A 25,409-nucleotide genomic window follows, 5' to 3' on the forward strand; every position below is an offset into this window, starting at 1 on the left:
TACAAACCCTCCAATCCAATTGCAAAGCTAGTCTGATACTCCACACTGTATTGTTATAAATATTTAAGGTAAAATGGATGCCTTTCCAGCTGAGCAATGCCTGATAAACATTTATAAATTTGTATTTCAGTGTATTCACATTCACGTTATTCAAATATATTCAAACAATTTCATTTATTTTCTGTTTTATGTGCAGTTTACAAGATCATGAAAATGCAGCATTGTACGTTTTTATTGGCACGGAGTTCTGCAGTGCTGGTCACCACAACGTTTCAGCCAATGACCAGTGGCCAGAAGACGATGGGAACCGTATTGTCAGGCGCATCATTGTACTTTATTATAATAAGGATAACAAATGAAATGCAAAAAACATTATGTTAAGAGTTGTGATGGAGCAAGGTGGAACCACCCCCATGTTCTTGAAGCACTTCTGATAATATTTTTTCCCTTTATTCAGCCACGTTTTTGCGGAGAAAATGTGTGAGACAAGTATACAAAGCAGTTAATTTCATATTCAGGCTTTATATCATCAGAATTATTTGTTGAAGATATATTTTCTCAATCAGTAACAGTAATACTGTAGTTAAATTATGTGAAAATAATATACATAAATAAATGTTTTAATTTGAGTGTCTTATGAGCACATGGATATGTCCATTTTCACTAGAAAAACGTGTTAGTTTGTCAATCATTCAAGCTAGAAAATTTCAAGTTTTTGTCAATTTTGATTGAAGGAATTATTTAAGTCTAGTGTTACCTATGATTTATCAATGAAAACAATCAGTTTTTGAAAATACAATGTCAGGAGGAGCCACCGGTTCTAAAAGCATGAAAATTTCTCTATCTTTATACATTTTTTCCTACTGCTACTTGGTGAGCAGATTTTTACCTATCCAATTACATTTTAATACCCATAATTTGTCAATTATACTGTTATCCAATCCATAATATAACAGACTTGATCCTTGGGTCATTGTAATTTCTTGTTTACTAATTTGGTTCTTTTCCCTGTTATAAAGTAAAACATCATATCAAATTTTAATTATTGTACAGACAAACTTCTATAAATAGTTGTGCTGGATGGTTCTACAGTCAGTCCAGGTTCAGCAGCCAACCTGGTAACATTTCACAGTTACAACCAAACAAAATGTGTGATAATTTGGGAGTCAGTGCTTGGTAATCAAATAGCCAACCTCTGTGTGTTAGGCCCTTAGTTCATCTTCATGAAGTTAACAAGTGGCCACAGTCAGTGCAGATTAAGTAATCAACTGACCATCATTTTATAGTCATTCCCAATCTAAATGTGTCATCAGTCAGATGAATGATTCCAGTTGTATGTACTATTATGTTGTGATTCACCCTGTGATTAATTTTCAATTTGTAATCATCATATAAAATCATTGTGTGAATATCTAATACGTGAAGTAATTGTGTTACCAAATGATGAGCAAATTGTTCAGTCAATATGTTGCTATTTAGGACTTGTGAAGTTTAGATAGTGGTCTGTGATACATAAATCTAATAGCAAAAGCTGATCACTGTAATGTTTCAGGTATCAATAAATCTGAAAATATTTCAAGTTAACCACTATAGTGTTGTGATCACCATTTATCTATCAGGTCACTGAGTAAAATAATTACAGGAAGCCAGCAGCTCTTGTTCCTCCACCACCACCACCACCACCACCACCACCACCACCACCAGAGAGTGCAGCACTGTTAATTATTTTTACAAGCTTCAAACAGAAGCAACTTATTTTCACTTACCTGGGTGCTGGGTTGTTTAGTTTGCAAATTTTTTGCATGTTTGTGTGCTTAGTAGACACAGTTTTGTCTTTTAATAACTGTAGAGTTTCGCCATCTTTAGTATGGGTAGGGATTGTGATTGCTGTGTTTGGATGCAGGCTGAGTTGGTGACTCACTCACAGCTCCAGAAGGTGCTGGCATTGGACACACAGCTTGCAGCTTGTGGCTGTTACCAACAGTCATCACTGTGTGTGTGTGTGTGTGTGTGTGTGTGTGTGTGTGTGTGTGTGTGTGTGTGTGTGTGTAGGGGGATTGGCAGGGGGGGGGGTGGGGTGCTGGATGTGAGAATCCAAGTGACATCCAGTATGTCCCACGTGTCCACTACTGTGGCCACCAAAGGTACTGCCTACACAGAGGCTAACCCCTCATCCGTGATTGAGTGGGAGGTTGTTCCAAGGAGTGGCAGCAACGAAATACTTTCCACAGGGAGGGCTTCCCCTTTTCACCTGACAAAGATGTTTCAAGTGCTACCTGTGGCTGGTGAAGATCTTAAATCAGAGGCAGTGACTTGTTCTGTTTCAGAGGAAGCCTTTCAGGCTGCAAGATACAGTCACAGAGAATAGGCTTACTGGTTGTTGGGATCTCCAATGTTAGGCATATAATGGGGCCCCCTTAGGAACATGACTGCTAAGGAGGGGAAGAATACAATTTATTTATTTATACATCAAATTCCATAGGACCAAATTGAGGAGCAAATCTCCAAGGTCATTAAACATGTCAGTACATGAAATTACAACATAAAAGTAATAACAGACAAAAATAAAATGTTTATGAACTCGAAAAAGTCAATGCATAAGTTTAAGTAAATGCAATCAATAATACAACAAGAATCAGTTTAATTTTTCGAAGAACTCCTCGACAGAATAGGAGTGACTCTTCAGTTTTGATCTGAAAGTGTGTGGATTACTGCTAAGATTTTTGAATTCGAGTGGTAGCTTATTGAAAATTGATACACGCAGTATACTGCACACCTTTCTGCACAAGAGTTAAGGGAGTCTCATCCAAAGGCCAATGTCAAAATACCCAGACTCGTAAACAGGCGTCGACAAGAGGTTCGCAAACTTACACCACTTATTGCCCGAACTACACATTTCTGAGCCAAAAATATCCTTTTAGAATGGGAAGAGTTACCCCAAAATATAATACCATACATAAGTGAATGAAAATGAGCAAAGTAGACTAATTTCATGTAGAACAATCACTCATTTCAGATACCTTTTGAATAGTAAAAATGGCAGCTTTAAGTCTTTTAACAAAATCCTGAAGTTGGGCTTTCCATGACAGTTTACCATCTATCTGAACACCTAGAAATTTGAACTGTTGAGTTTCACTAATCAGATGCCCATTCTGTGAAATTAAAATTTCGAGTTTTGTTGAATTGTGTGTTAGAAACAGTAAAAACTGAGTCTTACTGTGATTTAGTGTTGGTTCATTTTCTACAGGCCATGAACTTTGGTCATGAACTGCACTATTTGAAACTGAGCCAAGTTGCACACAACATCCTTTACTACCAAGCTAGTGTCATCAGCAAACAGAAATATTTTAGAGTTACCCGTAATATTAGATGGCATATAATTTACATAAATAAGGAACTGGAGTGGCCCCAACACTGTTCCCTGGGGCACCCCCCTCTTGACCATACCCCACTCATAACCCCACATCACAGCCAATCTCAACATTGTGAATAATGACCTTTTGATGTCTGTTGCTAAAGTAAGAGGTGAACCAATTGTGAGCTACTCCCCGTATTCCGTAAAGGTCCAACTTCTGGAGCAATATTTTGTGATCAACACAATCAAACGCCTTAGTTAAATAAAAAAATATGCCTAGCATTCAAAACCCTTGTCTAACCCATCCAGTAACTCAGAGAAAATAAAATATAGTATTTTCAGTTGTTAGATGACTTCGAAAGCTGAACTGTACATTTGATAGCAAATTGTTTGATATAAAATGATCAATTATCCTTACACAAATACAGTCTTTTCAATAACTTTAGCAAACACTGATGGCATAAACATAGGTCTACAATTGTCTGCATTATCCCTTTCTCCCTTTTTATACAGTGGCTTTACTACTGAGTATTTTAATCGTTCAGGAAACTGACCATTCCCAAAATAAAAATTACAAATATGGCTAAGTAAGGGCTCTACAGATGTAGAGGCATATATCACAAGGGGGTAAGATAGATACTGCCTACAGGAAAATTAAAGAGACCTTCGGAGAAAAGAGAAACACTTCTATGAATATCAAGAGCTCAGATGGAAAACCAGTTCTAAGCAAAGAAGGGAAGTTTCACTAAATTCAACTGCCCCTGCACAACATTCAAATATCAGTTCAGTGCAGTGCCATGATACGTCTATGGACTCAAATGGAATACTTTTTCTTATGTACATAGACACTCCCCCACTACGCAAGGAACTCCCTGAAAAACAGCCAGCTAATCTGTATCCTGGTAATGGAAGCCTCTGAATTGTCAATTTATTTAAGTGGTGCTCCAATATACCAATAATTTCAGGGTCAACATGTGCACTCTGTGTGTATACTTGGGGAAGTTATCCCACATGTGGAACACACTTCTGGGTGCCGTGAAGAGCCAACTGCGGGTGGTGGCTCATGTCAGTACTAACAATTTGTGTAACTTTTGATCTAAAGAGATTCTCTCTGGTTTCGGGCGTTTGCTTGAAGTGATAAAGCCTGCCAGTCTTGCTTGCAAGATGAAGGCAGCGCTCACTATCTGCGGCATCACTGACAGGACCAATTGTGGATCTTTTATACAGAGCTGAGTGAAGGGTCTGAAACAGAGGCTCAGATGGTTCTGCAACCGTGTAGGTCAACTTGCGCCATAAGGTGTTGGGGTATCAGGATCGCTGAGTAGGTTAGGAGTCCATTACACACAAGCAGCAGCTACAATGGGTAGTGGGGGCTGTGTGGAGTGGATAGGTTTTTTTTTTCCTTGTGAGGTTGGGAAATAATAAAACGGGCTTCAGTCTCAAAGGGAGCAGGTCAAAAAGGACAAAGGTATACCTAGGAATCAAAGCTATTATAGTAGTAAACTGTCAAAGCTATGTTAAGAAAGAACCAGAGCTCCAAGTGCTAATAGAAAGCACTAAATCTGAAATCATTATAGGTACTGAAGTTGGCTTAAGCCAGAGATAAGTACAGCTGAAATTTTTGTAAAGGACCTAATGGTGTTTAGAAATGACAGATTACATATGGCTAATGGCAGCGTGTTTGTTGCTGTTAGATGTATTTTACCTCACAGTTAAATTGAAATAGACAGTCCCTGTGATCTGTTATGGACATATGTTAAACTTGACAACCAGAATAAATTAAAAATTGGTTTCTTTCACTGAGCCCAACTCAGATGATTCACTTGCTGAAAAAAGTTCAAAGAAAACTTTAGTATCATCTCAAATAAGTACCTCACTGATACAATTATTGTTGGTGATGACTTCAATTTACCTTTGACATGCAGACAAAAATAGGTGTTCAAAGATGGTGGTTGGTATAAATCGTCATCCGAAATTGTACTAAATGCTTCCTCTGACATTTATTTTGAGCAATTAATTTAGGAGGCCACTCAAAGTGTAAATGGTTGCAAAAACATTCTTGACCTCTAAGCAACAAATAATCCCATGCAAATAGTGAGCATCATGATAGATACAGGGATTAGTGACCACTAGATCATTGCAATAAGACTAAATACCATAATAATCAAACCCACCAAAAATAAACACAAAATATATCTAGTTAGAAAAGCATATAAAAATTCGCTTGATGCCTTCCTAAGGGACAGTCTCCATTCCTTCTGAAACTACAATGAAAGCGTAGATCAGATGTGGCTTGATGGTCCACAAACAGATCAGAACACCATTGCGGCAGCTACGAGAAAAGCATGCCAAATTTAAAGGAACACAACATCTACAAGACAGAAGTTCAACATTTAGATTTCAAAGCGAGATGCTTTTAACAACTCCCCAGTGAAACACTGTCTCGAAATGTGGCATAAAATACAAAGATTCTGGTCACATGCAAAGTACACCAGTGGCAAGACACAATCAATAGCTTCAATGAGCAATAGCCATGGTAATGTTACCAATGACAGTGCCACTGAATTGGACTTACTAAACCAAGTTTTACAACTTTTTTTCACCACTGAAGACGAAGGAAGTATTCCAGGGTTCAAATCAGGAAGAGCTGGCAATATGAGTAACTTCAAAGTAGATATGCTTGGTGTAGCAAAGCAACTCATGAGGACTGTCCAGAAATTAGATTAAGTTTTTGCCTGTAACAACAATGGATATGGTTAGTGTGGCCATATTGTCTTCTGAGTGCTGGTCCGTTCAGGCGGCATCCAGTTGTGCAAAGTGAGGTTTGTGTCATTTCCTGTTATTTCACAATAAAAATTTTAAATGCGTGCTGCAACTGAAAATCCTGTGAGTGAAGTGTGGTCAGTAATACGATTTTTATTGGCAAAAACCATAAACTGATTAAGATTTGGTGGCAACTGTGTGAAGTGCATGGAAACAGTGTGATCACTGAAGGTGGAATGCGCCAACAGTGCATTAGGTTTAAAAGTGGCTGAACTAATGTTCACACAGAGAGAAGTGGAGGACCAGACATTGTGAGTGATGAACTGGTCATAAAGTCTATGGAGTGGGGGCACACAAATTTCCACATAAACCAACATGAAATTGCTTGCAAATGATGTCTGCAAGAAAGATTATGGTGACTGTATTTTTGGGACAGGAAATGTATGCTGCTTGTCAATTTTCTGGAGTGTGGAACAACAACGAACTCTGCAAGGTTATTGTCAAGCTTCGGAAAACTGAAAATAAGTCGAGTAAGTACAGTAGCAGAAAGGTGAGCTCAGAAAATTTTTTCCTGCATGACAATGCTTGACCCCACACTGCAAAAACTGTACTCAAGAAGTACTCAATGCTCTTAACTGGGAGATGTTTCCTCATCTGCTGTACAGTCTGGATCTTTCACACTGTGACTGCCATCTGTTTCCAACAACAACACAAATCTGGCTCGCAACGCAGCGCTTTGATGATGACACGAAACACTCACTCACTCACTCACTCACTCACTGTCTGTCTGTCTGTCTGTCTGTCTGTCTGTGTGTGTGTGTGTGTGTGTGTGTGTGTGTGTGTAAAAATACCAAAATATAATAATCTTTCCGGACAGTCCTTAACGTCGCTTAATGAAGTTAAGTCTTCTTGTTCAGGGTCCAGATTGTATACCAGTCAGGTTCCTTTTAGAGTATGCTGATATAATACACAACCACTCACTCATTGAAATACCTGTACTTAAAGCCTGGAAATTTGCACAACTCACACCAATACCCAAGAAAGAAAATAGGAGTAATCTCCAGAATTACAGATCCATATCACTGAAGTCAATTTGCAGTAGAGTTTTGGGACATGTAATGGGTTTGAACATTATGACTTACCTCAAAATGATTTACCTGTTTTTACAAATGGTCTGCTTGGTTTCAGGAAATATCGTTCTTGTGGGACACAACTAGCTCTTTATTCTATGTGTGTTATTGACAATGGATCTCGAACTGATTCCCTATTTCTAGATTTCCAGAGGCTTTTGACACTGTTTCTGACAAGCAACTTCCAATCAAATTGCTTGCCTACGAAGTATCCACTCAATTGAGATACTGTGTTTGTGATTTCCTGTCAAAGCTCACATTTTGTAGTAACTGATGGCAAGTTATTGAGTCAAGCAGATGTGATACCCGGCATTCTCCAAGGAGTTAATATAAATTATTTAAAAGACAATCTGTGCATGATTCTTTGGATTGTTTGCAGATGACGCTGCCATTTACTGCTTATTAAGGTCTCCAGAGTTCAATACCAATTGCAAAATGATTTAGACAAGATATCTGTATGGTGCATTAAGTGACAATTGACTCTTAAATAATGAGAAGTCTGACGTCATCTATGTGAGTACTAAAATGAATCTATTAAATTTCTGTTACATGATAAAACACACAAATCTAAAGGCTGTCAATTCATCTAAATACCTATGGATAACAATAATGAACATCTTAAACAGAAACCATAACTCTGCTTTGGTGGCACTGTCATCAGTGACTTCACCATTGTTATCGCACAGTGAAGGTATTGACTGCGTCTTGCTACTGGTGTGCTTTTATATGACCAGAATCTCTTTTGGTTTTCTGCCAGATTCCGAGACAGAGTTTCATTATTGTGGAAATTATTAAAAGCATCTCACACTGAAGCATGTGCTATATTTCGAACTTCTGCAAAACTTTGCCAATCTTCAGGATTTTGTGTTCTTTTAAATTTGGCATGCTTTTTTCGTTGCTTCTGCAACAGTGATCTGATCCCTTTTGTGTACCATGGGGGATCAGTACCATCACTTATTAATTTATGTGGTATGTATCTCCCAATTGCCATCAATACCATCTCTTTGAAATCATTCCTCATCTTTTCAACATTTACGTGATCAGATTGGAAGGAGTGGAGACTGTCTCTTAAAAAGGCACGAAGACCATTTTTATCAGCTTTTTTAAATAAATGTACTTTGCGTTTCTTTTTGATGGTTGTAGGTGTTACAGTATTCAGCCTAGCAGCAACTGCCTTGTGCTTGCTAATCCCTGTATTCATCATGATACTCCCTATTTGTCCAGGATTATTTGTTCTAAGAGGTCAATTATCTTTCGCAACTGAGTGGGCTCATGAACTAACTGTTCAAAATAATTTTCTGAGAAAACATTCAGTACAATTTCTGATGACGTTTTATGTCTGCCGCCAGCTTTAAATGTATAATTTTTCCAGCATATCGAGGGTAGACTGAAGACGCCACCGACTATAATTGTATGAGTGGGGTACCTATATGAAATGAAACTCTGGTTTTCTTTGAACTGTTCAGCAATTATATCTCCATCACACAGAACATATTGTGGGGAAGACTAAATGTACTGTTTAACTCTCAGAATACTCAGAAGCTACATCAGATCCACTAAAGAGACTACGGCATTATGCTTGTCCATCCTGTGCTAGAGTACTGCTGTGCAGTATGGGATCCTTACCAGACAGGAAAGATGGAGGACATCGAAAAAATTCAACGAGGGGCAAACTTGCCTTATACCACTGCAAAATATGCGTTTAGATTGCCATGGGTATGATATGCAAGTTGGAGTGGTGATTATTAAAACAAAGGCATTTTTCGATGCAGTGAGATCTTTTCAAGAAATTTCTATCTCCAACATTCCCCCCTCTCAATGTGAAAGTATTTTGTTGATGCCTGCCTACAAAGGGAGAAATGATCATCGTAATAAAATAAGAGTTGACACCAGTAACCACAAAATCATGTAATTCACAAAATCATGTAATTCACAGAATTTAATCGTTCAGTGACTGAAAATATCATTGATAGCATATTTGGCTCAGTCATACCAATATCATTTGTGTTGTACATAGTTAGAGAACAAACAGGCTATGACTGCAGAAGATTAATTGGAAAAAATGTTTAAAGTTTGACATTTTTTTCCCATAGGTATTAAATTATTTATATTCCTAAACACCAAATTATTGGAATTTCATTTAAATGAAAAATAACACACATTCTGAATGTGACTATTATTCACACATGCTATCTAGCTTTGAGTTTGTTATCACTGCACGATTGTCATCTCTGACTGAGTAAGTATGAATTTTTGTTCTAAAACTATGAAAAATAAATACTGAAATAGTATCTCATTCCCTGAATAGAACTGCGTGAAGAACTTGCTGGTAATAAGAGAATATTTCAACAATAAAAAAGGCCTGTAATTACTAATCCACGAAGGTTCCTCACATGCACTAAGATTGGGTTTGTGGGTTTTGATTTGCTTTCGGGTGGAGAAACAACTAGCGTCATATGGGCCCATGTCAGAACTGTAGGGGGGAAAAAAGAAAGAAGAGTTAGAAACGAATATATGCCAGCCCAACGTCCTGAACTAAAGAGTAAATTTCCTTCACCATATTGCTACGACAGATAAAAAGTAAAACATGGTTAACAGCCCATCATCGTTCGCCAAAACTGCTGGTAACTCAGACAGCAAACATAAATGAGAACTAAGTGGTTAAAAAAAGGGCATTCCATCAGAAAATGGCGAACTGTCAGAGGTTGAGGCACTTACCAAATGGCGAAGGCAAAACCTAGCTGAAATGATTTCCTCGCGGCGAGCGGACGTCGTCCAAACCAACGAGAGAGGCTTAATTCCCCAAAGCTCGTTTCCATGAAGGGAGGACCAGTAGTGACACCAAAGTGACACCACGTGCTGACAGACGGCAACACACAGATTGGAGGGACTGGAAGAACTAGCGGGCGGAGGCACAAGGACTGCAGCCTTGGCAGCAGCCTCATTTCTCGTCAGACCGACATGACCAGGAACCCACATAAACATCACAGTGGCTCCATCAAGAGGGAGCAAGTGAAAACTTTCCTGTACCAGTTGCACTAAGGGATGAACGGTGTACAGCACAATGAGGTTCTGAAGGGCAGCAAGAGAGAGAACAGATGATGCAACTGAAAAGCCTGTGTTCCCCCATGTGCTGCACGGTCTGATATAGAGCGATGAGCTCTGCAGTAAATATTGACCAGTGTTCCAGATGCCGATACCAAAAAATATCACTGCCAGTAACAAAGGCACACCCGACACCATGATCAGTACAAGAGCCATCAGTATACACGAAGGTACTATCGTGAAGTTCCATGCAAAGGTCATGAAATTGAAGGCGATAGAGCGAGGCTGGAGTAGTGTCCTTAGGAAGTGAATGAAGGCCAAGATGATCACAGACCACTGCATGAAGCGAAGGTGGTGAAGGGCTCACACCCATTGGGAATGTGGCAGGTAGCATGAAGTTAGGTTGCTGGAGCAAGAGCCAAAAGCGAACTCCAGGAGGTAACAGAAGAGGGACACGCCCCCTACTGACGCTCAGAGGAGTCATTGAAGAAGGAGGCATAGGATGGGTGGCCAGGCATGGCAAACAAACTGCATGCATATCTGCTGAGGAGACACTCACAGCCATATGACAGCAGTAGTTCGGCAGCTTCTGCACACAGACACTCAACCGGGCTAGTGTAAAAGGCGCCAGTGGCCAAACGGAGGCCATAACGGTGGATAGTGTTGACACGGCATAAGAGGGATGGACGTGCAGACGCATAAACAAATCACCCTTAGTCGAGTTTCGAATGGACAAGGGAACGGTACAAATGGAGGAGGGTGGTTCGATCAGCACCCCAGGAAGTACCATTGAGGACACGTAGGACATTGAGGAACCGCCTACAGTGGGCTGTCACGTAAGACACCTGGGAGGACCAAGAGTGTTTCCTATTGAACATGAGCCTCAGGAATTTTGTAGTTTCAACAAATGGAATGGCAACAAGCCCAAGATGTCAAGATGGTGGGAGAGACCAACTGCGCCGCCAGATATTCAGACAGACAGTTTTGTCTGTGGAAAAACAAAAGCCATTGTCGATGCTCCAGAAGACGATCAAGACTTCACTGAAGATGCCGCTGAGTGAGACAGGTCCATGGAGAACTGCAATAGATCCCAAAATAGTCAACAAAAAGGGAGCCGGAGATGCCTGGCAGCGGTTAGCAAACTGCAAGGCTTGAGTCAACAAAAAGGGAGCCGGAGATGCCTGGCAGCGGTTAGCAAACTGCAAGGCTTGAGTCACCATACCAGCCGGGCATGAATCATATGTTCGATCACCTTGAAAATGCAGCTGGTGAGAGAAATAGGGCAGTAGCTAGAACGAAGGTGTTTATCCTTACCGGGCTTAGGTACAGGTATGACAGTGACTGCACACGCCAGTGCCTGGGAAACGTGCCCTCTGCCCAGATGCAATTGTACGTATGAAGAAGAAAGGGCTTACCTACAAGAAAAAGGTGCTGCCAACATCTGTATGTTAACATCGTCTGGCCCTGGGGCCGAGGATCGGAATGAAGTGAGAGCATGATCTAGCTCCCTCGTACTAAAGTCACCATTGTAGCACTCACTGTTCTAAGAAGAGAAAGGCATTGCCTGAGCCACCTCCACTCGTTTCCAATGGAGGAAGGCAGGGTGATAGCGGCAGCAGCTCTGAATCTCCGCAAAATGGCAGCCCAAGGTGTTTCAGATAACAATGGGTCCACTACGATATTGTCTGCTACTGTCACGCCTGAAATTGGCTAATGGATCTTCATCCCAGGGAGCCGCCGAAGGTTGGCCCACACGACAGAAGATGGAGTGAAACTGTTAAAAGAACTAATAAATGGGATCCAGCTAGTTTTTTGCTATACCAAAGAATGAGAGGACACTGTGCATGCAACTGTTTGTAACGAATGCAGTTTGCCAATGTAGGATGACGGTTAAAAATGCGGAGAGAGTGCCTCTGCATGCGGATTGTGTCACTGCACACCCAGTCAACCAAGGGACTGGAAAACGGTAAAGTGGAAGTGCAAGGAATGGAAGGTTCTGTGAGGGTAAGGATAGCGTTTGTAAGATATTCTACCTGGTCATCACAACTGGGGAAATGTTTTTGCTGAAGGCCGCCAGGGAGGAGTAAAGCCTCCAGTCACCCTTAGAAAGCTACCATTTGGGGGTGTATGTAGGTCGGGTAGGAATCAGCAAATGGATAGCACACAGGAATTGGTCGCTCGAGTATGTATCAGAACTGCTTCAAGCCAGGTAGCAAGGGAGATGGGTTGACTATGTATGTCATCCTGGGTGAGCAGCATGACCCCCCAGTGAGATTGAATGCCGCCCTCGGGAGGGAGGTCAAAACGAGCCGGGAAGAAAAGAGAGCTCAAAGAAGTTGTGAGGACACAATTTTGTTTCCTCGAGACTGAGAACAAGTGGACGCTGCAGTTCAAAGAGCAGCCGAAGTCCTCTTTTTTGGATTGAAGGCCACAAACATTCCATTGGAGAACAGTCACAATGAGGGAAGGGGAGCAAGGAACAAACCCTGTGAGGCAAAAGTTTCGTGGCTTGTTGCACAGCTGGAGGAGGAGACGGGGATGCTACCATGATGCAGGGCAATTTTACAACCGTGGTGCTGAATCTGAGGTCACATGTCTGCGTGGCCACATCCTTCATGGAGTGAGATTTAGCAAGAACAGTATTGTATGAGCCAGATGGTAGAATGCAGGGTTTGCAACTAGCCAATAACTCACAAGCGACTGGGTAAGGCAGGTTTTCCTTTACCCAGCTCTCCTGGACAGCCTGCTCATCAAGATACATGGGACAATCTCGAGAGGAGGATGCACAGTTGCCATTGCAGTTGATACAGTAGGGAGGAGGCGGCAGACAGTCGCCCTTGTAAGCACCCCTATCGCAGGTTTGGTCAGATGTGGTTGAAACGATGACACTAGTAGCAGTGCATTGCGTTTGGAATGTATGGTCGGACTGTAACAGGATTTAACAGTTAATCCTAAGAAGACTGCTGTGGTACCATTCACGAAGAAGCAGATCCAACACTCAAGTTGGAACCTAAAGCTTTTCGATGAAACTCTACCTGTGAAGGTGATAGTGAAATATCTAGGAGTAACCTTAGATGAGAAACTAACATGGATCCCTCACATTAAGAGCATCTGCTCCAAGGCGAAAGTTCCTCTAGTGAGTACCAGAAGGGCTTCTGTTAAAAACTGGGATCTAAACCCAGAGGTATGCACTGGATATACACCACAGTGGTTAGACCTAGGATTTACTACGGGGCGGTAGTGTGGTGGCAGAAGGTAGAACAGCAGGTTGCAGCTAAGGAGCTTGCTAAGCTGCAGAACCACAACAGGCAGAATTAGCAGCACACCAACCGCTGGGATGGAAGCCATGCTGGACATGCATCCACTACACGTTTGAGTCAAGATGAAGGAAGCAGCTGGTGCATACAGACTCAAAATTGGCAAAAACTGGATCTCATTGAGATATCCAGAATCACACACTGAAATAGTGCATGAGGTAAATATGGGAAAGGCTGGGGAAATGCCAGCCGACTATATAACAACTCCCAACTACTTCAACAAGCCTTACAACATAATAACTGGAAGCAGGTAGCAGTGGGAAAAACAGTTCGACACTGTACAGGGGACATTGTCTGGTTCACTGATGGGTCGAAATCAGACCATGGCACTGGGGCTGGGGCGTACGGGGTTCAGCCAGGACTGGAGGGCATCATCTCTCTAGTAAAATTGGCCTTAGTATTCCAAACTGAGATTACTGCAATCAGGGCGTGTGTGGAGGAGAATACGTGTAGGTGCTACAAGGACCATAGCATCTTCATCTATTCAGACAGCCAGGCAACTCTGATACCATAGGCAGCTCCCACAACAAAATCTAAAATTGTTGCAGAATGTCTCGGGGTTCTGGCGGAGCTAGGGGGAACCAATAGGGTAAATCTAGTGTGGGTCCCTGGCCACTCAGGGGTTGGTGGCAATGAACAAGCCGACAGATTGGCCGGGATGGGGCCAAAGACTCCATTAATTGGACTGGAACCTGTCCTGACAATCACCAAGGCTATGATCAAACTAAAACTATGTAACTGGCTTAGAAGAGAGCACATAGAACACTGGACCAAAGTCTATAAACGAAAACATGGTAAGGCAATGGCGCCACAGCTGTGTTTTAAAAAAGCTCTGTAGTCCTGGGCTTGAACAGGAAAGAGATTGAACTCATGGTTAGACTGATGACGGGCCATGGGAATTTCAAAAAACACGTACATACAATGGGTATAACAGAAGACGACCCTAAATGTAAGATCTGTAATGAGAGCGAAGAAACTGCATCACTTCTAATCTTCAAATGCACGGCATTGGAGAGCAAGAGACACAGAATTTTCGGGACAACTACACTTGAAGAAACTGTCTACCAAAGAGCTGGTAAAGGGACTCCTTGCACTATTTAAGGGCATTGGTTGGCTTTACTAGATATACAGGGAGCAATTCCACACAATAAACTCGGGAAGTGGCAGGTTAGACCAAAGATGTTTTAGCTTCCCTGCCAAAATCAAATCAATGATCGACAGTGGTAACTTCATAAGCTCTTTGATGGAAGCACCATTCTATCAACAGTGAGAAAAAGAGTGCATGTGGTCACTAAGGATGCATCAACCTTTTAAATCATCCGATGGACAGCAATGACATACTGACCAGAAAGGTATGTTTGGCTTTCAGCCTCAGTCGGACCATCGAACAAGCTAGTGTACATAACACCACGGGAGTAATTCACAGTTCTATGGGCCTTGACACTAACAGGATAGCTGTGAAGATGCGAAGTGGCAAGTTGCTGTTGTGCTTGAGAATCAGAAGCTGTCTTCAAAAGCAAAATGCTATTGCGTAAATGAGAGCAGTATTTCACAGGGCCGGCAATTGCATCAACACCTTTCGGAATAAGAAACGGACTTACTATTGCAAAGGACTGACCGTCTTCAGTGCATGAATAATTGGCTCATGGTAAGAAAATTCCTCATGATTGCCAGCACTTCTGATGGCGCCCTCAGAGAGGGGGGGCGGGCCTCACAGGCCTTAGGTGATTGTTAACACCCCAGGCCACACCTCCCGAACACCTGACAGATGGAGCAGTCAGCAATTTGCGAAGGTAACAGCTCAGGCAATCGCCCTTCCCTGGGCCTGGCCCGTACCAGGGGGTATGTGCGAACCCTACCTGTTGACCCAGGGCTGGGAATTACACATTACACAGACACCTGTTAGGCATCAGATGCGTGGGCCAGCCTTCAGGAGCACATAGGGAGGAAGAAGAAAAAGAGGAACCTCAAATGCTGATGCAGAGGAAGGATAGGAGAAGGTGAAGAAAGAAAGAAAGAAAGAAAGAAGGATCGAGTGGTGCGACCGTTCTGATGTCTGCTACTGAAATGCAAAACACATTCCCAAAACACCCCAAGGGCGGAGAAAAGGAATAGCAAGAGGATAGACATGCAGCATGGAAGAGAAAAGTTGTTGCAAAGGCTAGGGCCCCGTAGTAGCCAAGCACAAACCCACCAAAGAGCATCGAGCCCACTAGGGGGGTGACTCTCTGATGCCCGATCTTTATAAACTGGTCAAACCACTGAGGTACTATGCAGCACATGCTCAGTTTGTTCATCAGATGACCATGCAGAACAATGCCTAATAACTTCTAGAAGTAAAGGAACATGGAATCAATATGGGTGCTGGAAGCTACTGCTTTCTGTAACTCGTGGATGGACGTGGCAAGCTCGATTTCACGTGACCATTGTCTGCAGGATCAACGTTGATTTCTGGAAGAGTTTTTCATCCTCCAGAAAGGTAATACTACACAAACATAAAATGTGTTACAAAATTTTACAGACAGACATCAGCATAACAGGCTCATGTAGTAGTAGTAGTAGTAGTAGTAGTAGTAGTAGTGGTGTGTGTGTGTGTGTGTGTGTGTGTGTGTGTGTGTGTGTGTGTGTGTGTGTGTGTGTGTGTGTGTGGGGGGGGGGGGGGGGGGGGTTCCAGCGCATGCGTGTGTACATGCATGCACGAGTGCGAGCATGCGCGTTTTCAACAATCCTCCATGATGAGAGCAGTGACCTTGCAATGATTCTGCTGCAATTTGACTTTCTTTTCACAGGATTTCATTTCTGTATGTTGCTTAATACTATTGAAAATTGACACTTTCTTCTCTTATGCAGCACACGAAGAAATAGTGGGGGCACGTGCGCACGCACACACACACACACACACACACACACACACACACACACACACACACACACAGTGCTTATTTGGTCCCAGCTCAACTCCAAGAGTCCAGTACAGTGCTGGCTGAGATGTACATTTAAATGGGAACTTGGGCGCGTGCATGAGGGGTAAACTCGTTACCACTCAGCTAAGCAGCTGAAATGTGATATACTGAAGCACTACTAAATATAGAATGTGCCACCAACTGCTTTGCTTTGCTTTGCTTTTCAGTTGCAGTATATGCATCAAAGTCTGATGAAAATAAAAAATGAAACCTCTAAAATAATCACAATGTGCTTAAAACCAGTGACAACAGATGAAATTTACCTGCTGCCCAGAACAGCACCACCACCAATGTGAAAGGATGCTGCAGCCATGGCAGAGGTCAACGAACTCCACTGAGAAGTCACACACTGCATTGCCATAGGCTTCCAAAATTGATATTATAAATTAGTAATCTCTTGAGATCTACATTATTACCACAAGGCAGATAACTTGAAAAGCCCTGAAGTTCAAATTGAAAATGGTAAGGACTTTAGAACTGTTTCTTAACTGGGGGCCTCTGCTGGGACACATTGTATTTATGTTGGAACACACACTTAATGAACTGCAGCTGGTGTCTAATCATAGTTATAACGAAGTATTAGGGTTGAACTATAATACAACTGGTCATAATTTTATGGTGTCTTTGACACAATGAACAAAACTAATAAGCATTGTATTTTGGGAAGTATACTGCCAAACTTTCCATTTGACTAGATAACGTAAGTAACTATAATACCACATTAACACCACATCTATCTTTTAAAAAATTTCAGAAGAAACTTCAGTTTATAAAATGAATGCAGACTAAGAGACAATCAAAATTTTATAGAAACATCAGATTTCAAATGCAGGAACAATAACAAAGGCATGAAAGAGATGGAATCGAACAAGGATTAGATAGGGAAGGCGATGTAACTTCATGTCAAGATGATACAACAGGAAGGAAGGAAGGAAAGCAGACTCAGCAAGCTGTCAAGCAAGGATTATTGAAGATGGATAAGACAAAAACAGAAAATATATTACAAATAATTACAAAGATGAAATGTATCAAATAAATAATAATATAACGAACTGATAAAACAGGGAAGATTGCTTCTCACTACGAAGATGACACCTTTAGTAGCCAACAGGCACAATGAAATGATGTTAAACCTAAGCTTTTGGCTAACGCCTTCTTCAGAAAGGAAACCACACAAATTCACACAAACAAGCACACTTCATGCACACGACTACTAGCTCTGCCGAGATTGGACTGGGCTGTGTCACATTATTGTTGATATTCCAACCTGGACTTTCTATTGTTTGAAACAGTAAAGAGTTATAAATTTGATGGTGATATCATATGGAAGAGAATAAAGGGAAGATTAACTGCAAAAGGTATGAGTATAGATTAGTAAACTGGATAAACTTTGTGGTTGGAATTGAGCACATGCTGTACAGGAAGTTAACACCTATGAAGTCATGAGGAGCAAGTTCATATTTGTAGAATTAAAACTTCTTGAATACTGTCAAATAATCAGTTATATGATTTTGCAGGATTAAAGCAACAAACTAGACACTGAATGAATTGCAGTTAAATCATGGAACTGTCATATATTCATTTTGGAGAGATGACTGTAAAGAGAAAAATTTGTTACCATGCAACTTTTATCTTAAAATTCATACTGTGAAGTTTTCCAAAAGCTGTAAGGACAAATAGCTGAGAGAATAAAAAGGAGTTAAATCTTACCATCTTTATTAAATTTTGTAACAACACCTCTTGCACCATTCACAAGGCCTTCCGAAACATTTAGGTTTTTCATAAGCATCACCTGTGTTCCAACTTTCAGCTCTATCACACTTGCAACTGGTGTCTGTTGATCTAACTGTTTTGATATATATGGGTCACTATCAACAGCAGCAAACCTTTTTGTTTCACCTAATTAGAAATAGGAATATAGTTAAATAAGAAATAATAATACAAAACAGGAACATACATTTCCACGCATAATGTAACTTCATAAAATGTAATGTATGGGAGGGGGAGGGGAGGGGCGGGGAGACGGGGGGGGGGGGGGGGAGGGGAGGGGCGGGCAGACGGGGGGAGGGGCGGGCAGACGGGGGGAGGGGAGGGGAGACGGGGGGGAGGGGAGGGGAGACGGGGGGGAGGGGAGGGGAGACGGGGGGGAGGGGAGGGGAGACGGGAGGGGAGACGGGGGGAGGGGAGGGGAGACGGGGGAGGGGAGGGGAGACGGGGGGAGGGGAGGGGAGACGGGGGGAGGGGAGGGGAGACGGGGGAGGGGAGGGGAGACGGGGGGAGGGGAGGGGAGACGGGGGGAGGGGAGGGGAGACGGGGGGAGGGGAGGGGAGACGGGGGGAGGGGAGGGGAGACGGGGGGAGGGGAGGGGAGACGGGGGGAGGGGAGGGGAGACGGGGGGAGGGGAGGGGAGACGGGGGGAGGGGAGGGGAGACGGGGGGAGGGGAGGGGAGACGGGGGGGAGGGGAGGGGAGACGGGGGGGAGGGGAGGGGAGACGGGGGGGAGGGGAGGGGAGACCGGGGGGAGGGGAGGGGAGACGGGGGGAGGGGAGGGGAGACGGGGGGAGGGGAGGGGAGACGGGGGGAGGGGAGGGGAGACGGGGGAGGGGAGGGGAGACGGGGGGAGGGGAGGGGAGACGGGGGAGGGGAGGGGAGACGGGGGAGGGGAGGGGAGACGGGGGGAGGGGAGGGGAGACGGGGGGAGGGGAGGGGAGACGGGGGGAGGGGAGGGGAGACGGGGGGAGGGGAGGGGAGACGGGGGGAGGGGAGGGGAGACGGGGGGAGGGGAGGGGAGACGGGGGGAGGGGAGGGGAGACGGGGGGAGGGGAGGGGAGACGGGGGGAGGCGAGGGGAGGGGAGACGGGGGGAGGCGAGGGGAGGGGAGACGGGGGGAGGGGAGACGGGGGAGGGGAGGGGAGACGGGGGAGGGGAGGGGAGACGGGGGAGGGGAGGGGAGGGGAGACGGGGGGAGGGGAGGGGAGACGGGGGGAGGGGAGGGGCGGGGCGGGGAGACGGGGGGAGGGGAGGGGAGGGGCGGGGAGACGGGGGGAGGGGAGATGGGGGAGTCGAGTGGAGAGACCTCTATCTATTGCCTATCACTCATCTGAAGCAAGGTACTTTATCAAGTAACTGTTGATATGTTAACATAATTCACTAAGCCAAGTGGGAGAGACCACACCATTGTATGCCCCAAGTGGAAATTCCAAATTTATCAACTGCATTTTTGCTTACCTTATGCTAAAAATAAACATGTCTGGGATGAAAGGTTTTATGGAGTACAACAAATACATGACAGTTTTAAAGAAGACATGATAGACAGGAAGCATCAGGAGCTTGCAAGATAATACAGAAAACAACAAACCACAAAGTGTATCAGTTCCTACTATTAAATGAGTAATTGGTCCATTTAATATCACGACTTGTTTTAATTCTGATACTTAACAGCAAACCATTAAGGGATAAAACAATCTATGCCATGTGCTTTCATCTCGTTGGTCTTGGTTTCTGCTCAGTACATTAATGCAACAGATAGAAGAAAAAATCAAAAACATTTATGACTATAATGAACATGTTTGCACCATCAACATCAAGGTTGTGTGCAGCTCAAGTACCATTCAATGTCAGAAAAGAGAGCACAGAGAGCACATTTGAGGAAGCGAAGCTGCCCCACACACACAATATTTGATCCAGAAATACTAATTCATTATATAAAGAACATACATACTAACCTGGCAACTCTGCCATTTTAGTACGGTTGATCAAATCTGCATCTTGCATATGGCTGCACAATCTTGTTGCAAGTATTCCTTCCACTTCAATCTTATGTTTCGACGTAGATATTAACTTATCCGAAATTTCTGGAGTGATCCTGAAGTAGAAAGGAAGTACCGCACTAAATCAAAATATTCTCTCTTATTTTCATGGCAACATTACTTAATTATGTGTAAATGAGAAGGATACTCTTCTTGCTCATTTTAAAATTCTGACAAATTCTACACTTCAGTTTTGATTACATACTGCCATTGTACAAATGACATACATGAAACCATTCATGTTTTATTTTATTCTGAAACTGACATGTAGACAAGACGACTTTATGACAAATATTGAAGTAGCCTAATTCAACTATGGTTTTGTTTCTGACAATTTTAGTCATCCTCCAACCTTTCATAAATGAAATTAAGAATATATTCTGTTCAGAAAAGATGTGACATACACACTGAAGGCACGAACCTGCCGATCCGTACATTTTGCAAGATTTTAATGAATTCTGGATCTGCTTGGCGATGCACTTTATTAAGTTCAAAGCTTGTATGTATAACCTGGTCCCAGACAGCACTCTGGAAACAAAATTTTGCTTGACCAGGTTTTGCATCACGACAAACTGGTGGAAGCTGAAGAAAGTCACCACACAGGATAAGCTGTATTCCTCCAAATGGTCTCTCATTGTTCCTCACTATTCGGGCAACATATTCCAGTTTCTGTAACAGAAGAATTTTCATTACAAAAATGATAACCAAGTTATAAAATTTTTACTTTAAAAACATGTTTTCCATGCTCTTTAACACACTATGAAACAGCATGAGAGGAGGGGGGGGGGGGGGGGGGGAGATGATGGGAAAGGGGAGATGAAGGAAGAGTGCACACAAGCTGTACATCAGTGGAGTTAAATTGGAGGCATGGGACAGAGGTGGAGGTGGCAGTGGTGGGAGGGTTGGGGCCATGTGGATCCAAAGATAGTAGGATGTGTTTTAACTGAAATTTCCAGCTACATAATTCAAAGTAGCTGGTTTTGGAAGAAACAATCCACAAAGAATGAGTTATGGAGCAACTCCTGATAAAATGACTGTTTTTATGGGTGGCCCTACCACTAGCAATACAGGATGTATCCACGTTGGGACTCTAATAGCATGTGCTCAGTACATGCATACGGCATCTCTCACACCTTTGGCAAGGGAGTTGGAAGGTGGCATGGCATGAGGATGGATCATGTTGTTTCATAGGTAGCCTCTGTGGCAAAGTTACATATTTGAAGAGGTGGGCAGGCTACTGAAATGATGTTCCTTATTTCAGTGCATGGTGTCCCACTACTTTGTGCAAGGATAAGTATAAGGCCTCTGCAAATGAAGAGGTACATTCTAAACAATGGTTCCCCGATTGAGCAACAAGCTACGCTCACATATTGATGTACAGTATTTAACAAAAGGCAGTTGTTAACAGCCTGCTGCCACAGTGACTAACAGGGACAGATCCCCAGGGATGGAATGTGTTTTCTGAAAACACCTATACAGTGGTGCAGATTAGGATCCCAGGTATCACAGTTTGCAGCCATTCACTCTGATGGATTGAGGAAGGGATTGAATTGGTTAATGTGGCATCTTACTGCTGTCTGTCACTGAAAGTATTTTTGAATCCAAGTAGTCATTTTGTAGCCACTTGGTGATGAATTAATGAGTGACCAGAAAGTTACTGCACTTCTGTCACCATGAGTTTTATTATTATTATTTTTTTTCTTTTTTTTTTTTTGTGGTTTTAGGGCGCACAACTTCAATGGTCATTAGCGCCCAGACTACGTTAGGAATGCACCACGAGACACAAGTTTAAAACAGCAACTAAAAGGGAAAATACGATAAAAGACGATTGACAGGCATAGGATTAAAAAAACCAGCATAATCAAATGTCCTTAGACAGGTTTGTCAAGTTGATAAAACCAAGAACGCGAGCAGCTGCTCCTGGGTCATCCACTAAAATGGCATCTAGAGTACATGGCAGGCCAAGATCAAGACGCAGTGTATTAAAATCCGGACAGGACGTTAAAATGTGGCGGACCGTCAGCAATTGCCCACATGGGCAGAATGGTGCCGGCGCAGCCGTCAGCAGATGGTGATGGCTGAACCGGCAGTGTCCAATTTGTAACCGGGCCAAAACGACCTCCTCCCGCCGAGAAGGGCGTGAGGAGGACGTCCAAGCCGCGAGAAGAGATTTCAAGGCCCGAAGCTTGTTGTCCGTAAGTGCAGCCCAGTCGGCATGCCACAGCGATAAAATGCGCCGACAAATGACCCTGCTACAATCTGATGAAGGGACACAACAAGAAGCTGTCCGAGGCTGGAGGACCGCAGCCTTGGCCGCGGCATCTGCAGCTTCGTTCCCAGGGATACCGACATAGCCAGGAACCCACATAAAGCTAACCGGAGAACCGTCGTCCACCAGCTGCTGAAGAGAGCATTGGATCCGGAGCACGAAAGGGTGAACCGGATACGGATCACTGAGGCTCTGGATGGCGCTCAGGGAATCGGAGCAGATGACATAAGCAGAATGTCTGTGGCAGCAGATGTAAAGAACAGCCTGGTAGAGGGCAAAGAGCTCAGCTGTGAAGACCGAACAATGGCCATGGAGCCGGTATTTGAAACTTTGTGCCATGACAATAAAACAACACCCGACCCCGTCATTGGTCTTAGAGCCATCTGTATAAATGAAGGTCATATTAATGAACTTCGAACGAAGTTCGACAAAACGAGAGTGGTATACCGAACCGGGGGTAACCTCCTTTGGGAGCGAGCTGAGGTCAAGGTGAACGCGAACCTGAGCCTGGAGCAAAGGTGGCGTGTGGCTCTCGCCCACTCTAAAGGTTGCAGGGAATGAAAAATCAAGGTGTTGAAGGAGGCGACGAAAGCAAACTCCAGGGGGCAGCAGGGCAGAGACATACAACCCGTATTGACGGTCGAGAGAGTCGTCAAAAAAGGAACAATAAGACGGGTGGTCGGGCATTGACAGTAGCCGACAGGCATACCGACAAAGCAGTATATCGCGCCGGTAGGTGAGTGGCAATTCACCGGCTTCAGCATGAATTAACGATAAGACAGGTGGTCGGGCATTGACAGTAGCTGACAGGCATACCGACAAAGCAGTATATCGCGCCGGTAGGTGAGTGGCAATTCACCGGCTTCAGCATGAACACTCTCGACGGGACTAGTATAAAACGCTCCGATCGCAAGACGTAAACCCCGATGTTGTATGGAGTTGAGGCGGCGTAAGATGGACGGCCACGCAGAGGAGTATACGAAGCTCCCATAATCCAGCTTGGAGCTGATGATCAACCGATATAGGCGAAGTAGGACGGTTCGATCCGCTCCCCACGACATACCACTGAGAACACGGAGGACATTTAGAGAGCGGGTACAACGGGCAGCCAAATATGACACATGTGGAGACCAGCTAAGTTTCCTGTCAAATGTAAGACCGAAAAATTTTGTTGTCTCCATGAATGGGAGAGCAATGGGACCGAGTCATAAGGACGGTGGGAGAAACTCTTTGTAGCACCAGAAGTTAATACAGACCGTCTTCTCGGCAGAAAAACGGAAGCCATTGGCGACACTCCAGGAGTAAAGACGGTCAAGAGAACGCTGAAGACAGCGCTCCAGGAAACATGTACGTTGCGCGCTGCAATAGATGGTAAAATCGTCCACAAAAAGGGAACCTGATACATCAGCTGGGAGGCAATCCATTATTGGATTGATCGCTATGGCGAAGAGAGCGACGCTCAAAACTGAGCCCTGTGGCACCCCATTCTCCTGGCGAAAGGTGTCTGACAGGACAGAACCCACACGTACCCTGAACTGGTGATCCATTAAAAAGGAACAAATAAAAAGAGGGAGGCGACCGTGAAGGCCCATGTATGCATGGTGCAGAGAATGCCCGCCCTCCAACAGGTGTCATAAGCCTTCTCCAAATCAAAGAACACAGCCGCGGTCGGGCGCTTCTGCAAGAAATTATTCATAATTAAGGTCGACAAGGTAACCAGATGGTCAACAGCAGAGCGGCGCCTACGAAATCCACATTGTACATTGGTAAGTAGGCGTCGAGATTCGAGCAGCCAAACAAAACGAGAGTTAACCATTCGCTCCATCACCTTACAGACACAGCTGGTAAGCGAGATGGGTTGATAACTGGAAGGCAAGTGCTTGTCCTTCCCCGGCTTAGGAATCGGTACAACAATAGACTCGCGCCAGCATGCGGGAACATGTCCCTCAATCCAGATGCGATTATAAGTACGAAGAAGAAAACCTTTAGCCGCAGGAGAAAGGTTCTTCAGCATCTGAATATGAATGGAATCAGGCCCTGGAGCGGAGGACCGTGACCGGGCAAATGCATTTTTGAGTTCCCGCATGGTGAATGGGGCATTGTAACATTCACGATTCAAGGAGCGGAAGTTAGGTGGCCTAGCCTCCTCTGCCTGTTTTCGGGGGAGGAAGGCAGGGTGGTAATGTGCAGAGCTCAAAACCTCTGCGAAAAAGCGGCCGAAGGCATTGGAGACATCCTCAGGGGCCACAAGGACGTCATTCGCGACCGTCAAGCCAGAAACTGGTGAGTGGACCTTAGTGCCAGATAACCGGCGCAGGCTACCCCAGACAACAGGAGTAAAACTGTTGAAGGTGCTTGTGAAAGCAGCCCAGCTGGCTTTCTTGCTTTCTTTAATAATACGACGACACTGCGCACGTAATCGTTTATAATTGATACAATTCGCCACTGTAGGGTGGCGTTTAAAGGTGTGTAAAGCACGTCGACGAGCACGTAAAGCGTCTCTACATGCTGCGGTCCACCAGGGGACCGGTACGTGACGTGGAGAAGAAGTAGTGTGAGGGATGGAATATTCAGCAGCAGTGAGAATGACTTCCGTGAGGTGTGCGACCAGTCTATCGCAGCTTGTGAAGGTTTGATCCTGAAAGGTCGCCCTGGAAGAGAAGAGCCCCCAGTCTGCTTTGGAGATGTTCCAACTAGTTGAGCATGGAGAGGGGGTATGATGCAGGAGATGGATAACACACGGGAAGTGGTCGCTCGA

The 25,409-nt window shown here is 43.9% G+C and overlaps 1 protein-coding gene across 3 annotated transcripts in view; it reads right to left on the reverse strand.

The window, feature by feature from the left end:
* LOC126457895 (ATP-dependent DNA helicase PIF1) overlaps positions 1-25,409 on the reverse strand; it is a 100,842-nt gene that overhangs the window by 15,810 nt on the left and 59,623 nt on the right. For 2 of the 3 annotated variants that reach the window (XM_050094566.1, XM_050094565.1), the window contains exons 7-9: positions 20,804-21,051; positions 20,299-20,438; positions 18,284-18,472 (exon numbers count right to left, since the gene is read on the reverse strand). In XM_050094566.1, the coding sequence (XP_049950523.1) occupies positions 18,284-18,472; positions 20,299-20,438; positions 20,804-21,051 (577 nt within the window). The remainder of the gene's footprint in view (positions 1-18,283; positions 18,473-20,298; positions 20,439-20,803; positions 21,052-25,409) is intronic. The other variant, XM_050094567.1, reaches the window with a different exon arrangement.

Source organism: Schistocerca serialis, chromosome 2 (genome assembly GCF_023864345.2).
Source record: "Schistocerca serialis cubense isolate TAMUIC-IGC-003099 chromosome 2, iqSchSeri2.2, whole genome shotgun sequence".
In the NCBI taxonomy this organism is placed as follows: Eukaryota; Metazoa; Arthropoda; class Insecta; order Orthoptera; family Acrididae; genus Schistocerca; species Schistocerca serialis.